This window comes from Pelobates fuscus, chromosome 2 (assembly GCF_036172605.1).
Source record: "Pelobates fuscus isolate aPelFus1 chromosome 2, aPelFus1.pri, whole genome shotgun sequence".
NCBI classification, from domain to species: Eukaryota; Metazoa; Chordata; class Amphibia; order Anura; family Pelobatidae; genus Pelobates; species Pelobates fuscus.
The window spans coordinates 448,848,702-448,862,604 of NC_086318.1; the positions used below are offsets into that span (position 1 = coordinate 448,848,702).

General features: G+C 48.4%; 1 protein-coding gene across 1 annotated transcript in view; it reads right to left on the reverse strand.

Annotated features, from left to right (window-relative positions):
• Window positions 1–13,903, reverse strand: part of YIPF3 (Yip1 domain family member 3) — a 38,486-nt gene that overhangs the window by 21,643 nt on the left and 2,940 nt on the right. The window contains exons 2-3 of the mRNA XM_063444177.1: window positions 8,734–8,943; window positions 8,547–8,653 (exon numbers count right to left, since the gene is read on the reverse strand). Of these exons, the coding sequence (XP_063300247.1) occupies window positions 8,547–8,653; window positions 8,734–8,943 (317 nt within the window). The remainder of the gene's footprint in view (window positions 1–8,546; window positions 8,654–8,733; window positions 8,944–13,903) is intronic.

Here is a 13,903-nt window from a genome sequence, read left to right on the forward strand (position 1 = left end):
ACTGACCAGTACTGCCCAAACCAGCTTACAGTCTAAAGGTACCCGTACTAACCAGTACTGCCCAAACCAGCTTACAGTCTAAAGGTACCCGTACTGACCAGTACTGCCCAAACCAGCTTACAGTCTAAAGGTACTCGTACTGACCAGTACTGCCCAAACCAGCTTACAGTCTAAAGGTACCCGTACTAACCAGTACTGCCCAAACCAGCTTACAGTCTAAAGGTACTCGTACTGACCAGTACTGCCCAAACCAGCTTACAGTCTAAAGGTACTCGTACTGACCAGTACTGCCCAAACCAGCTTACAGTCTAAAGGTACTCGTACTAACCAGTACTGCCCAAACCAGCTTACAGTCTAAAGGTACCCGTACTGACCAGTACTGCCCAAACCAGCTTACAGTCTAAAGGTACTCGTACTAACCAGTACTGCCCAAACCAGCTTACAGTCTAAAGGTACCCGTACTAACCAGTACTGCCCAAACCAGCTTACAGTCTAAAGGTACTCGTACTAACCAGTACTGTGCAAACCAGCTTACAGTCTAAAGGTACTCGTACTAACCAGTACTGCCCAAACCAGCTTACAGTCTAAAGGTACTCGTACTAACCAGTACTGCCCAAACCAGCTTACAGTCTAAAGGTACTCGTACTAACCAGTACTGCCCAAACCAGCTTACAGTCTAAAGGTACCCGTACTGACCAGTACTGCCCAAACCAGCTTACAGTCTAAAGGTACTCGTACTAACCAGTACTGTGCAAACCAGCTTACAGTCTAAAGGTACTCGTACTAACCAGTACTGCCCAAACCAGCTTACAGTCTAAAGGTACTCGTACTAACCAGTACTGCCCAAACCAGCTTACAGTCTAAAGGTACCCGTACTAACCAGTACTGCCCAAACCAGCTTACAGTCTAAAGGTACTCGTACTAACCAGTACTGTGCAAACCAGCTTACAGTCTAAAGGTACTCGTACTAACCAGTACTGTGCAAACCAGCTTACAGTCTAAAGGTACCCGTACTAACCAGTACTGCCCAAACCAGCTTACAGTCTAAAGGTACTCGTACTAACCAGTACTGCCCAAACCAGCTTACAGTCTAAAGGTACCCGTACTGACCAGTACTGCCCAAACCAGCTTACAGTCTAAAGGTACTCGTACTGACCAGTACTGCCCAAACCAGCTTACAGTCTAAAGGTACCCGTACTAACCAGTACTGCCCAAACCAGCTTACAGTCTAAAGGTACTCGTACTGACCAGTACTGCCCAAACCAGCTTACAGTCTAAAGGTACTCGTACTAACCAGTACTGGCCAAACCAGCTTACAGTCTAAAGGTACTCGTACTAACCAGTACTGCCCAAACCAGCTTACAGTCTAAAGGTACTCGTACTAACCAGTACTGCCCAAACCAGCTTACAGTCTAAAGGTACTCGTACTGACCAGTACTGCCCAAACCAGCTTACAGTCTAAAGGTACTCGTACTAACCAGTACTGCCCAAACCAGCTTACAGTCTAAAGGTACCCGTACTGACCAGTACTGCCCAAACCAGCTTACAGTCTAAAGGTACTCGTACTAACCAGTACTGCCCAAACCAGCTTACAGTCTAAAGGTACCCGTACTGACCAGTACTGCCCAAACCAGCTTACAGTCTAAAGGTACTCGTACTAACCAGTACTGCCCAAACCAGCTTACAGTCTAAAGGTACCCGTACTGACCAGTACTGCCCAAACCAGCTTACAGTCTAAAGGTACTCGTACTGACCAGTACTGCCCAAACCAGCTTACAGTCTAAAGGTACTCGTACTAACCAGTACTGCCCAAACCAGCTTACAGTCTAAAGGTACTCGTACTGACCAGTACTGCCCAAACCAGCTTACAGTCTAAAGGTACCCGTACTAACCAGTACTGCCCAAACCAGCTTACAGTCTAAAGGTACCCGTACTAACCAGTACTGCCCAAACCAGCTTACAGTCTAAAGGTACCCGTACTAACCAGTACTGCCCAAACCAGCTTACAGTCTAAAGGTACTCGTACTAACCAGTACTGCCCAAACCAGCTTACAGTCTAAAGGTACCCGTACTAACCAGTACTGCCCAAACCAGCTTACAGTCTAAAGGTACTCGTACTGACCAGTACTGCCCAAACCAGCTTACAGTCTAAAGGTACTCGTACTAACCAGTACTGTGCAAACCAGCTTACAGTCTAAAGGTACTCGTACTAACCAGTACTGCCCAAACCAGCTTACAGTCTAAAGGTACTCGTACTAACCAGTACTGCCCAAACCAGCTTACAGTCTAAAGGTACTCGTACTGACCAGTACTGCCCAAACCAGCTTACAGTCTAAAGGTACTCGTACTAACCAGTACTGCCCAAACCAGCTTACAGTCTAAAGGTACCCGTACTGACCAGTACTGCCCAAACCAGCTTACAGTCTAAAGGTACTCGTACTAACCAGTACTGCCCAAACCAGCTTACAGTCTAAAGGTACCCGTACTAACCAGTACTGCCCAAACCAGCTTACAGTCTAAAGGTACTCGTACTGACCAGTACTGCCCAAACCAGCTTACAGTCTAAAGGTACTCGTACTGACCAGTACTGCCCAAACCAGCTTACAGTCTAAAGGTACTCGTACTAACCAGTACTGCCCAAACCAGCTTACAGTCTAAAGGTACCCGTACTGACCAGTACTGCCCAAACCAGCTTACAGTCTAAAGGTACTCGTACTAACCAGTACTGCCCAAACCAGCTTACAGTCTAAAGGTACCCGTACTAACCAGTACTGCCCAAACCAGCTTACAGTCTAAAGGTACCTCGTACTAACCAGTACTGCCCAAACCAGCTTACAGTCTAAAGGTACCCGTACTAACCAGTACTGCCCAAACCAGCTTACAGTCTAAAGGTACCCGTACTAACCAGTACTGCCCAAACCAGCTTACAGTCTAAAGGTACCCGTACTAACCAGTACTGCCCAAACCAGCTTACAGTCTAAAGGTACCCGTACTAACCAGTACTGCCCAAACCAGCTTACAGTCTAAAGGTACTCGTACTGACCAGTACTGCCCAAACCAGCTTACAGTCTAAAGGTACTCGTACTAACCAGTACTGCGCAAACCAGCTTACAGTCTAAAGGTACTCGTACTAACCAGTACTGCCCAAACCAGCTTACAGTCTAAAGGTACTCGTACTAACCAGTACTGCCCAAACCAGCTTACAGTCTAAAGGTACTCGTACTGACCAGTACTGCCCAAACCAGCTTACAGTCTAAAGGTACTCGTACTAACCAGTACTGCCCAAACCAGCTTACAGTCTAAAGGTACCCGTACTGACCAGTACTGCCCAAACCAGCTTACAGTCTAAAGGTACTCGTACTAACCAGTACTGCCCAAACCAGCTTACAGTCTAAAGGTACCCGTACTGACCAGTACTGCCCAAACCAGCTTACAGTCTAAAGGTACCCGTACTAACCAGTACTGCCCAAACCAGCTTACAGTCTAAAGGTACCCGTACTAACCAGTACTGCCCAAACCAGCTTACAGTCTAAAGGTACCCGTACTGACCAGTACTGCCCAAACCAGCTTACAGTCTAAAGGTACCCGTACTAACCAGTACTGCCCAAACCAGCTTACAGTCTAAAGGTACTCGTACTGACCAGTACTGCCCAAACCAGCTTACAGTCTAAAGGTACTCGTACTAACCAGTACTGCCCAAACCAGCTTACAGTCTAAAGGTACCCGTACTGACCAGTACTGCCCAAACCAGCTTACAGTCTAAAGGTACCCGTACTAACCAGTACTGCCCAAACCAGCTTACAGTCTAAAGGTACTCGTACTGACCAGTACTGCCCAAACCAGCTTACAGTCTAAAGGTACTCGTACTGACCAGTACTGCCCAAACCAGCTTACAGTCTAAAGGTACTCGTACTAACCAGTACTGCCCAAACCAGCTTACAGTCTAAAGGTACCCGTACTGACCAGTACTGCCCAAACCAGCTTACAGTCTAAAGGTACTCGTACTAACCAGTACTGCCCAAACCAGCTTACAGTCTAAAGGTACCCGTACTAACCAGTACTGCCCAAACCAGCTTACAGTCTAAAGGTACCCGTACTAACCAGTACTGCCCAAACCAGCTTACAGTCTAAAGGTACCCGTACTGACCAGTACTGCCCAAACCAGCTTACAGTCTAAAGGTACTCGTACTGACCAGTACTGCCCAAACCAGCTTACAGTCTAAAGGTACCCGTACTAACCAGTACTGCCCAAACCAGCTTACAGTCTAAAGGTACTCGTACTGACCAGTACTGCCCAAACCAGCTTACAGTCTAAAGGTACTCGTACTAACCAGTACTGTGCAAACCAGCTTACAGTCTAAAGGTACTCGTACTAACCAGTACTGCCCAAACCAGCTTACAGTCTAAAGGTACTCGTACTAACCAGTACTGCCCAAACCAGCTTACAGTCTAAAGGTACTCGTACTGACCAGTACTGCCCAAACCAGCTTACAGTCTAAAGGTACTCGTACTAACCAGTACTGCCCAAACCAGCTTACAGTCTAAAGGTACCCGTACTGACCAGTACTGCCCAAACCAGCTTACAGTCTAAAGGTACTCGTACTAACCAGTACTGCCCAAACCAGCTTACAGTCTAAAGGTACCCGTACTAACCAGTACTGCCCAAACCAGCTTACAGTCTAAAGGTACTCGTACTGACCAGTACTGCCCAAACCAGCTTACAGTCTAAAGGTACTCGTACTAACCAGTACTGCCCAAACCAGCTTACAGTCTAAAGGTACCCGTACTGACCAGTACTGCCCAAACCAGCTTACAGTCTAAAGGTACCCGTACTAACCAGTACTGCCCAAACCAGCTTACAGTCTAAAGGTACTCGTACTAACCAGTACTGCCCAAACCAGCTTACAGTCTAAAGGTACCCGTACTAACCAGTACTGCCCAAACCAGCTTACAGTCTAAAGGTACTCGTACTAACCAGTACTGCCCAAACCAGCTTACGGTCTAAAGGTACTCGTACTAACCAGTACTGCCCAAACCAGCTTACAGTCTAAAGGTACCCGTACTGACCAGTACTGCCCAAACCAGCTTACAGTCTAAAGGTACCCGTACTAACCAGTACTGCCCAAACCAGCTTACAGTCTAAAGGTACTCGTACTGACCAGTACTGCCCAAACCAGCTTACAGTCTAAAGGTACTCGTACTAACCAGTACTGCCCAAACCAGCTTACAGTCTAAAGGTACCCGTACTAACCAGTACTGCCCAAACCAGCTTACAGTCTAAAGGTACTCGTACTGACCAGTACTGCCCAAACCAGCTTACAGTCTAAAGGTACTCGTACTGACCAGTACTGCCCAAACCAGCTTACAGTCTAAAGGTACTCGTACTAACCAGTACTGCCCAAACCAGCTTACAGTCTAAAGGTACCCGTACTGACCAGTACTGCCCAAACCAGCTTACAGTCTAAAGGTACTCGTACTAACCAGTACTGCCCAAACCAGCTTACAGTCTAAAGGTACCCGTACTAACCAGTACTGCCCAAACCAGCTTACAGTCTAAAGGTACCCGTACTAACCAGTACTGCCCAAACCAGCTTACAGTCTAAAGGTACCCGTACTGACCAGTACTGCCCAAACCAGCTTACAGTCTAAAGGTACTCGTACTGACCAGTACTGCCCAAACCAGCTTACAGTCTAAAGGTACCCGTACTAACCAGTACTGCCCAAACCAGCTTACAGTCTAAAGGTACTCGTACTGACCAGTACTGCCCAAACCAGCTTACAGTCTAAAGGTACTCGTACTAACCAGTACTGTGCAAACCAGCTTACAGTCTAAAGGTACTCGTACTAACCAGTACTGCCCAAACCAGCTTACAGTCTAAAGGTACTCGTACTAACCAGTACTGCCCAAACCAGCTTACAGTCTAAAGGTACTCGTACTGACCAGTACTGCCCAAACCAGCTTACAGTCTAAAGGTACTCGTACTAACCAGTACTGCCCAAACCAGCTTACAGTCTAAAGGTACCCGTACTGACCAGTACTGCCCAAACCAGCTTACAGTCTAAAGGTACTCGTACTAACCAGTACTGCCCAAACCAGCTTACAGTCTAAAGGTACCCGTACTGACCAGTACTGCCCAAACCAGCTTACAGTCTAAAGGTACCCGTACTAACCAGTACTGCCCAAACCAGCTTACAGTCTAAAGGTACCCGTACTGACCAGTACTGCCCAAACCAGCTTACAGTCTAAAGGTACCCGTACTGACCAGTACTGCCCAAACCAGCTTACAGTCTAAAGATACCCGTACTAACCAGTACTGCCCAAACCAGCTTACAGTCTAAAGGTACTCGTACTGACCAGTACTGCCCAAACCAGCTTACAGTCTAAAGGTACTCGTACTAACCAGTACTGCCCAAACCAGCTTACAGTCTAAAGGTACCCGTACTGACCAGTACTGCCCAAACCAGCTTACAGTCTAAAGGTACCCGTACTAACCAGTACTGCCCAAACCAGCTTACAGTCTAAAGGTACTCGTACTGACCAGTACTGCCCAAACCAGCTTACAGTCTAAAGGTACTCGTACTGACCAGTACTGCCCAAACCAGCTTACAGTCTAAAGGTACTCGTACTAACCAGTACTGCCCAAACCAGCTTACAGTCTAAAGGTACCCGTACTGACCAGTACTGCCCAAACCAGCTTACAGTCTAAAGGTACTCGTACTAACCAGTACTGCCCAAACCAGCTTACAGTCTAAAGGTACCCGTACTAACCAGTACTGCCCAAACCAGCTTACAGTCTAAAGGTACCCGTACTAACCAGTACTGCCCAAACCAGCTTACAGTCTAAAGGTACCCGTACTAACCAGTACTGCCCAAACCAGCTTACAGTCTAAAGGTACTCGTACTAACCAGTATTGCCCAAACCAGCTTACAGTCTAAAGGTACTCGTACTGACCAGTACTGCCCAAACCAGCTTACAGTCTAAAGGTACTCGTACTAACCAGTACTGCCCAAACCAGCTTACAGTCTAAAGGTACTCGTACTAACCAGTACTGCCCAAACCAGCTTACAGTCTAAAGGTACCCGTACTGACCAGTACTGCCCAAACCAGCTTACAGTCTAAAGGTACCCGTACTAACCAGTACTGCCCAAACCAGCTTACAGTCTAAAGGTACCCGTACTGACCAGTACTGCCCAAACCAGCTTACAGTCTAAAGGTACCCGTACTGACCAGTACTGCCCAAACCAGCTTACAGTCTAAAGGTACTCGTACTGACCAGTACTGCCCAAACCAGCTTACAGTCTAAAGGTACCCGTACTGACCAGTACTGCCCAAACCAGCTTACAGTCTAAAGGTACTCGTACTAACCAGTACTGCCCAAACCAGCTTACAGTCTAAAGGTACCCGTACTGACCAGTACTGCCCAAACCAGCTTACAGTCTAAAGGTACCCGTACTAACCAGTACTGCCCAAACCAGCTTACAGTCTAAAGGTACCCGTACTAACCAGTACTGCCCAAACCAGCTTACAGTCTAAAGGTACTCGTACTAACCAGTATTGCCCAAACCAGCTTACAGTCTAAAGGTACCCGTACTGACCAGTACTGCCCAAACCAGCTTACAGTCTAAAGGTACTCGTACTGACCAGTACTGCCCAAACCAGCTTACAGTCTAAAGGTACCCGTACTAACCAGTACTGCCCAAACCAGCTTACAGTCTAAAGGTACCCGTACTGACCAGTACTGCCCAAACCAGCTTACAGTCTAAAGGTACCCGTACTGACCAGTACTGCCCAAACCAGCTTACAGTCTAAAGGTACCCGTACTAACCAGTACTGCCCAAACCAGCTTACAGTCTAAAGGTACTCGTACTGACCAGTACTGCCCAAACCAGCTTACAGTCTAAAGGTACCCGTACTAACCAGTACTGCCCAAACCAGCTTACAGTCTAAAGGAACTCGTACTGACCAGTACTGCCCAAACCAGCTTACAGTCTAAAGGTACTCGTACTGACCAGTACTGCCCAAACCAGCTTACAGTCTAAAGGTACTCGTACTGACCAGTATTGCCCAAACCAGCTTACAGTCTAAAGGTACTCGTACTAACTAGTACTGCCCAAACCAGCTTACAGTCTAAAGGTACCCGTACTAACCAGTACTGCCCAAACCAGCTTACAGTCTAAAGGTACCCGTACTAACCAGTACTGCCCAAACCAGCTTACAGTCTAAAGGTACTCGTACTAACCAGTACTGCCCAAACCAGCTTACAGTCTAAAGGTACTCGTACTAACCAGTACTGCCCAAAACAGCTTACAGTCTAAAGGTACCCGTACTAACCAGTACTGCCCAAACCAGCTTACAGTCTAAAGGTACCCGTACTAACCAGTACTGCCCAAACCAGCTTACAGTCTAAAGGTACCCGTACTAACCAGTACTGCCCAAACCAGCTTACAGTCTAAAGGTACTCGTACTGACCAGTACTCCATGTACACTTTTGGGAAAATAAGTTCATTTATTCTCAGAGCTTCTGAAAGGGAAGATCCCACTTACCGGTTTCTGACCTGTATAGGCTCCACGTCAAAGTATGGTCGCAGGATATCGATGTTCGCATATAAGTTGAATGCCTTTGAAGCCTGTCTCTTCCCAGCTTGCCACATCTGAGCCACAGGGTTACAGAGAGAGAGTTACAAAAAGCATAAAGCCATAGCCAAACAGAGAGCACTAAAAGCCACCTCACCTCATCTGCTACTTGCCGTCCAAGCTGGCTCTTGAATCCTTTCATACCAAGGAAAGCACCATCTTCCTCCCCTTCTTCTGTGACAACATCTCCCTCCCCTTCCTCCTCATCTTCCTTCATCCTTTGGTGAATCTCTCCCATGTCTTCGAAACTGGAGCCTGACGTGTCGTCCATGTTCTCCATGTCAATAACTGCAGCACCGGTGCCACCCTGTGAGAGGAGAACATATAACATGTCACAAAATAGTGGGGAGAAATTCATACAAAGCAATGAACCCTTCCAATTTAAAAGGGATTTACAATATTAACAGTTAAACAATCAAAGCCATGGGCTGCAAAATCACAAAATTTAAAATCCAAGCAGTAATAAGAAAAAAAAAAAGTTATTAAAATAGTTGATGGTTGGAGGTTGTCATGGACTGACTGTTGGGGTTGATGGTTGGAGGTTGTCATGGACTGACTGTTGGGGTTGATGGTTGGAGGTTGTCATGGACTGAATGTTGGGGTTGATGGTTGGAGGTTGTCATGGACTGACTGTTAGGGTTCATGGTTGGAGGTTGTCATGGACTGACTGTTGGGGTTGATGGTTGGAGGTTGTCATGGACTGACTGTTGGGGTTGATGGTTGGAGGTTGTCATGGACTGACTGTTAGGGTTCATGGTTGGAGGTTGTCATGGACTGACTGTTGGGGTTGATGGTTGGAGGTTGTCATGGACTGAATGTTGGGGTTCAGTTGATGATTGGAGGTTGTCATGGACTGACTGTTGGGGTTCATGGTTGGAGGTTGTCATGGACTGACTGTTGGGGTTCAGTTGATGGTTGGAGGTTGTCATGGACTGACTGTTGGGGTTCATGCTTGGAGGTTGTCATGGACTGACTGTTGGGGTTCATGGTTGGAGGTTGTCATGGACTGACTGTTGGGGTTCATGGTTGGAGGTTGTCATGGACTGACTGTTGGGGTTCAGTTAATGGTTGGAGGTTGTCATGGACTGACTGTTGGGGTTCAGTTGATGGTTGGAGGTTGTCATGGACTGACTGTTGGGGTTCAGGTGATGGTTGGAGGTTGTCATGGACTGACTGTTGGGGTTCAGGTGATGGTTGGAGGTTGTCATGGACTGACTGTTGGGGTTCAGTTGGTGGTTGGAGGTTGTCATGGACTGACTGTTGGGGTTCAGTTGGTGGTTGGAGGTTGTCATGGACTGACTGTTGGGGTTCAGTTGGTGGTTGGAGGTTGTCATGGACTGACTGTTGGGGTTCAGTTGGTGGTTGGAGGTTGTCATGGACTGACTGTTGAGGTTCAGTTGATGGTTGTCATGGACTGACTGTTGGGGTTCAGTTGGTGGTTGGAGGTTGTCATGGACTGACTGTTGGGGTTCAGTTGGTTGGAGGTTGTCATGGACTGACTGTTGGGGTTCAGTTGGTTGGAGGTTGTCATGGACTGACTGTTGGGGTTCAGTTGGTGGTTGGAGGTTGTCATGGACTGACTGTTGCGGTTCAGTTGGTGGTTGGAGGTTGTCATGGACTGACTGTTGGGGTTCAGTTGATGGTTGGAGGTTGTCGTGGACTGACTGTTGGGGTTCAGTTGATGTTTGGAGGTTGTCGTGGACTGACTGTTGGGGTTCAGTTGATGGTTGGAGGTTGTCATGGACTGACTGTTGGGGTGCAGCTGATGGTTGGAGGTTGTCATGGACTGACTGTTGGGGTTCAGTTGATGGTTGGAGGTTGTCATGGACTGACTGTTGGGGTTCAGTTGATGGTTGGAGGTTGTCATGGACTGACTGTTGGGGTGCAGTTGATGGTTGGAGGTTGTCATGGACTGACTGTTGGGGTGCAGTTGATGGTTGGAGGTTGTCATGGACTGACTGTTGGGGTGCAGTTGATGGTTGGAGGTTGTCATGGACTGACTGTTGGGGTTCAGTTGGTGGTTGGAGGTTGTCATGGACTGACTGTTGGGGTTCAGTTGGTGGTTGGAGGTTGTCATGGACTGACTGTTGGGGTTCATGGTTGGAGGTTGTCATGGACTGACTGTTGGGGTTCATGGTTGGAGGTTGACATGGACTGACTGTTGGGGTTCATGGTTGGAGGTTGTCATGGATTGACTGTTGGAGTTCATGGTTGGAGGCTGTCATGGACTGACTGTTGGGGTTCATGTTTGGAGGTTGTCATGGACTGACTGTTGGGGTTCAGTTGGTGGTTGGAGGTGGTCATGGACTGACTGTTGGGTTCAGTTGATGGTTGGAGGTTGTCATGGACTGACTGTTGGGGTTCAGGTGATGGTTGGAGGTTGTCATGGACTGACTGTTGGGGTTCATGGTTGGAGGTTGTCATGGTTCAGTTGATGGTTGGAGGTTGTCATGGACTGACTGTTGGGGTTCAGGTGATGGTTGGAGGTTGTCATGGACTGACTGTTGGGGTTCATGGTTGGAGGTTGTCATGGACTGACTGTTGGGGTTCAGTTGGTGGTTGGAGGTCGTGTCATGGACTGACTGTTGGGGTTCAGTTGATGGTTGGAGGTTGTCATGGACTGACTGTTGGGGTTCAGTTGATGGTTGGAGGTTGTCATGGACTGACTGTTGGGGTTCAGTTCATGGTTGGAGGTTGTCATGGACTGACTGTTGGGGTTCAGTTCATGGTTGGAGGTTGTCATGGACTGACTGTTGGGGTTCATGGTTGGAGGTTGTCATGGACTGACTGTTGGGGTTCAGTTGGTGGTCGTGTCATGGACTGACTGTTGGGGTTCAGTTGATGGTTGGAGGTTGTCATGGACTGACTGTTGGGGTTCAGTTGATGGTTGGAGGTTGTCATGGACTGACTGTTGGGGTTCATGGTTGGAGGTTGTCATGGACTGACTGTTGGGGTTCAGTTGATGGTTGGAGGTTGTCATGGACTGATTGTTGGGTTCATGGTTGGAGGTTGTCATGGACTGACTGTTGGGGTTCATGGTTGGAGGTTGTCATGGACTGACTGTTGGGGTTCATGGTTGGAGGTTGTCATGGACTGACTGTTGGGGTTCATGGTTGGAGGTTGTCATGGACTGACTGTTGGGGTTCATGGTTGGAGGTTGTCATGGACTCACTGTTGGGGTGCAGTTGATATTTGGAGGTTGTCATGGACTGACTGTTGGGGTTCAGGTGATGGTTGGAGGTTGTCATGGACTCACTGTTGGGGTTCATGGTTGGAGGTTGTCATGGACTGACTGTTGGGGTTCAGTTGATGGTTGGAGGTTGTCATGGACTGACTGTTGGGGTTCATGGTTGGAGGTTGTCATGGACTGACTGTTGGGGTTCAGTTAATGGTTGGAGGTTGTCATGGACTGACTGTTGGGGTTCACGGTTGGAGGTTGTCATGGACTGACTGTTGGGGTTCACGGTTGGAGGTTGTCATGGACTGACTGTTGGGGTTCACGGTTGGAGGTTGTCATGGACTGACTGTTGGGGTTCACGGTTGGAGGTTGTCATGGACTGACTGTTGGGGTTCAGTTGATGGTTGGAGGTTGTCATGGACTGACTGTTGGGGTTCAGTTGATGGTTGGAGGTTGTCATGGACTGACTGTTGGGGTTCATGGTTGGAGGTTGTCATGGACTGACTGTTGGGGTTCAGTTGATGGTTGGAGGTTGTCATGGACTGACTGTTGGGGTTCAGTTGATGGTTGGAGGTTGTCATGGACTGACTGTTGGGGTTCAGTTGATGGTTGGAGGTTGTCATGGACTGACTGTTGGGGTTCAGTTGATGGTTGGAGGTTGTCATGGACTGACTGTTGGGGTTCAGTTGATGGTTGGAGGTTGTCATGGACTGACTGTTGGGGTGCAGGTGATGGTTGGAGGTTGTCATGGACTGACTGTTGGGGTGCAGGTGATGGTTGGAGGTTGTCATGGACTGACTGTTGGGGTGCAGTTGATGGTTGGAGGTTGTCATGGACTGACTGTTGGGGTTCAGTTGATGGTTGGAGGTTGTCATGGACTGACTGTTGGGGTTCATGGTTGGAGGTTGTCATGGACTGACTGTTGGGGTTCAGTTGATGGTTGGAGGTTGTCATGGACTGACTGTTGGGGTTCATGGTTGGAGGTTGTCATGGACTGACTGTTGGGGTTCAGTTGATGGTTGGAGGTTGTCATGGACTGACTGTTCGGGTGCAGTTGATGGTTGGAGGTTGTCATGGACTGACTGTTGGGGTTCATGGTTGGAGGTTGTCATGGTTCAGTTGATGGTTGGAGGTTGTCATGGACTGACTGTTGGGGTTCAGGTGATGGTTGGAGGTTGTCATGGACTGACTGTTGGGGTTCATGGTTGGAGGTTGTCATGGACTGACTGTTGGGGTTCATGGTTGGAGGTTGTCATGGACTCACTGTTGGGGTGCAGTTGATATTTGGAGGTTGTCATGGACTGACTGTTGGGGTTCAGGTGATGGTTGGAGGTTGTCATGGACTCACTGTTGGGGTTCATGGTTGGAGGTTGTCATGGACTGACTGTTGGGGTTCAGTTGATGGTTGGAGGTTGTCATGGACTGACTGTTGGGGTTCATGGTTGGAGGTTGTCATGGACTGACTGTTGGGGTTCAGTTAATGGTTGGAGGTTGTCATGGACTGACTGTTGGGGTTCAGTTAATGGTTGGAGGTTGTCATGGACTGACTGTTGGGGTTCAGTTGGTGGTTGGAGGTTGTCATGGACTGACTGTTGGGGTTCAGTTGGTGGTTGGAGGTTGTCATGGACTGACTGTTGGGGTTCAGGTGATGGTTGGAGGTTGTCATGGACTGACTGTTGGGGTTCAGTTGATGGTTGGAGGTTGTCATGGACTGACTGTTGGGGTGCAGTTGATGGTTGGAGGTTGTCATGGACTGACTGTTGGGGTTCAGTTGGTGGTTGGAGGTTGTCATGGACTGACTGTTGGGGTTCAGTTGATGGTTGGAGGTTGTCATGGACTGACTGTTGGGGTTCATGGTTGGAGGTTGTCATGGACTGACTGTTGGGGTTCAGTTAATGGTTGGAGGTTGTCATGGACTGACTGTTGGGGTTCAGTTAATGGTTGGAGGTTGTCATGGACTGACTGTTGGGGTTCAGTTGGTGGTTGGAGGTTGTCATGGACTGACTGTTGGGGTTCAGTTGGTGGTTGGAGGTTGTCATGGACTGACTGTTGGGGTTCAGTTGGTGGTTGGAGGTTGTCATGGACTGAC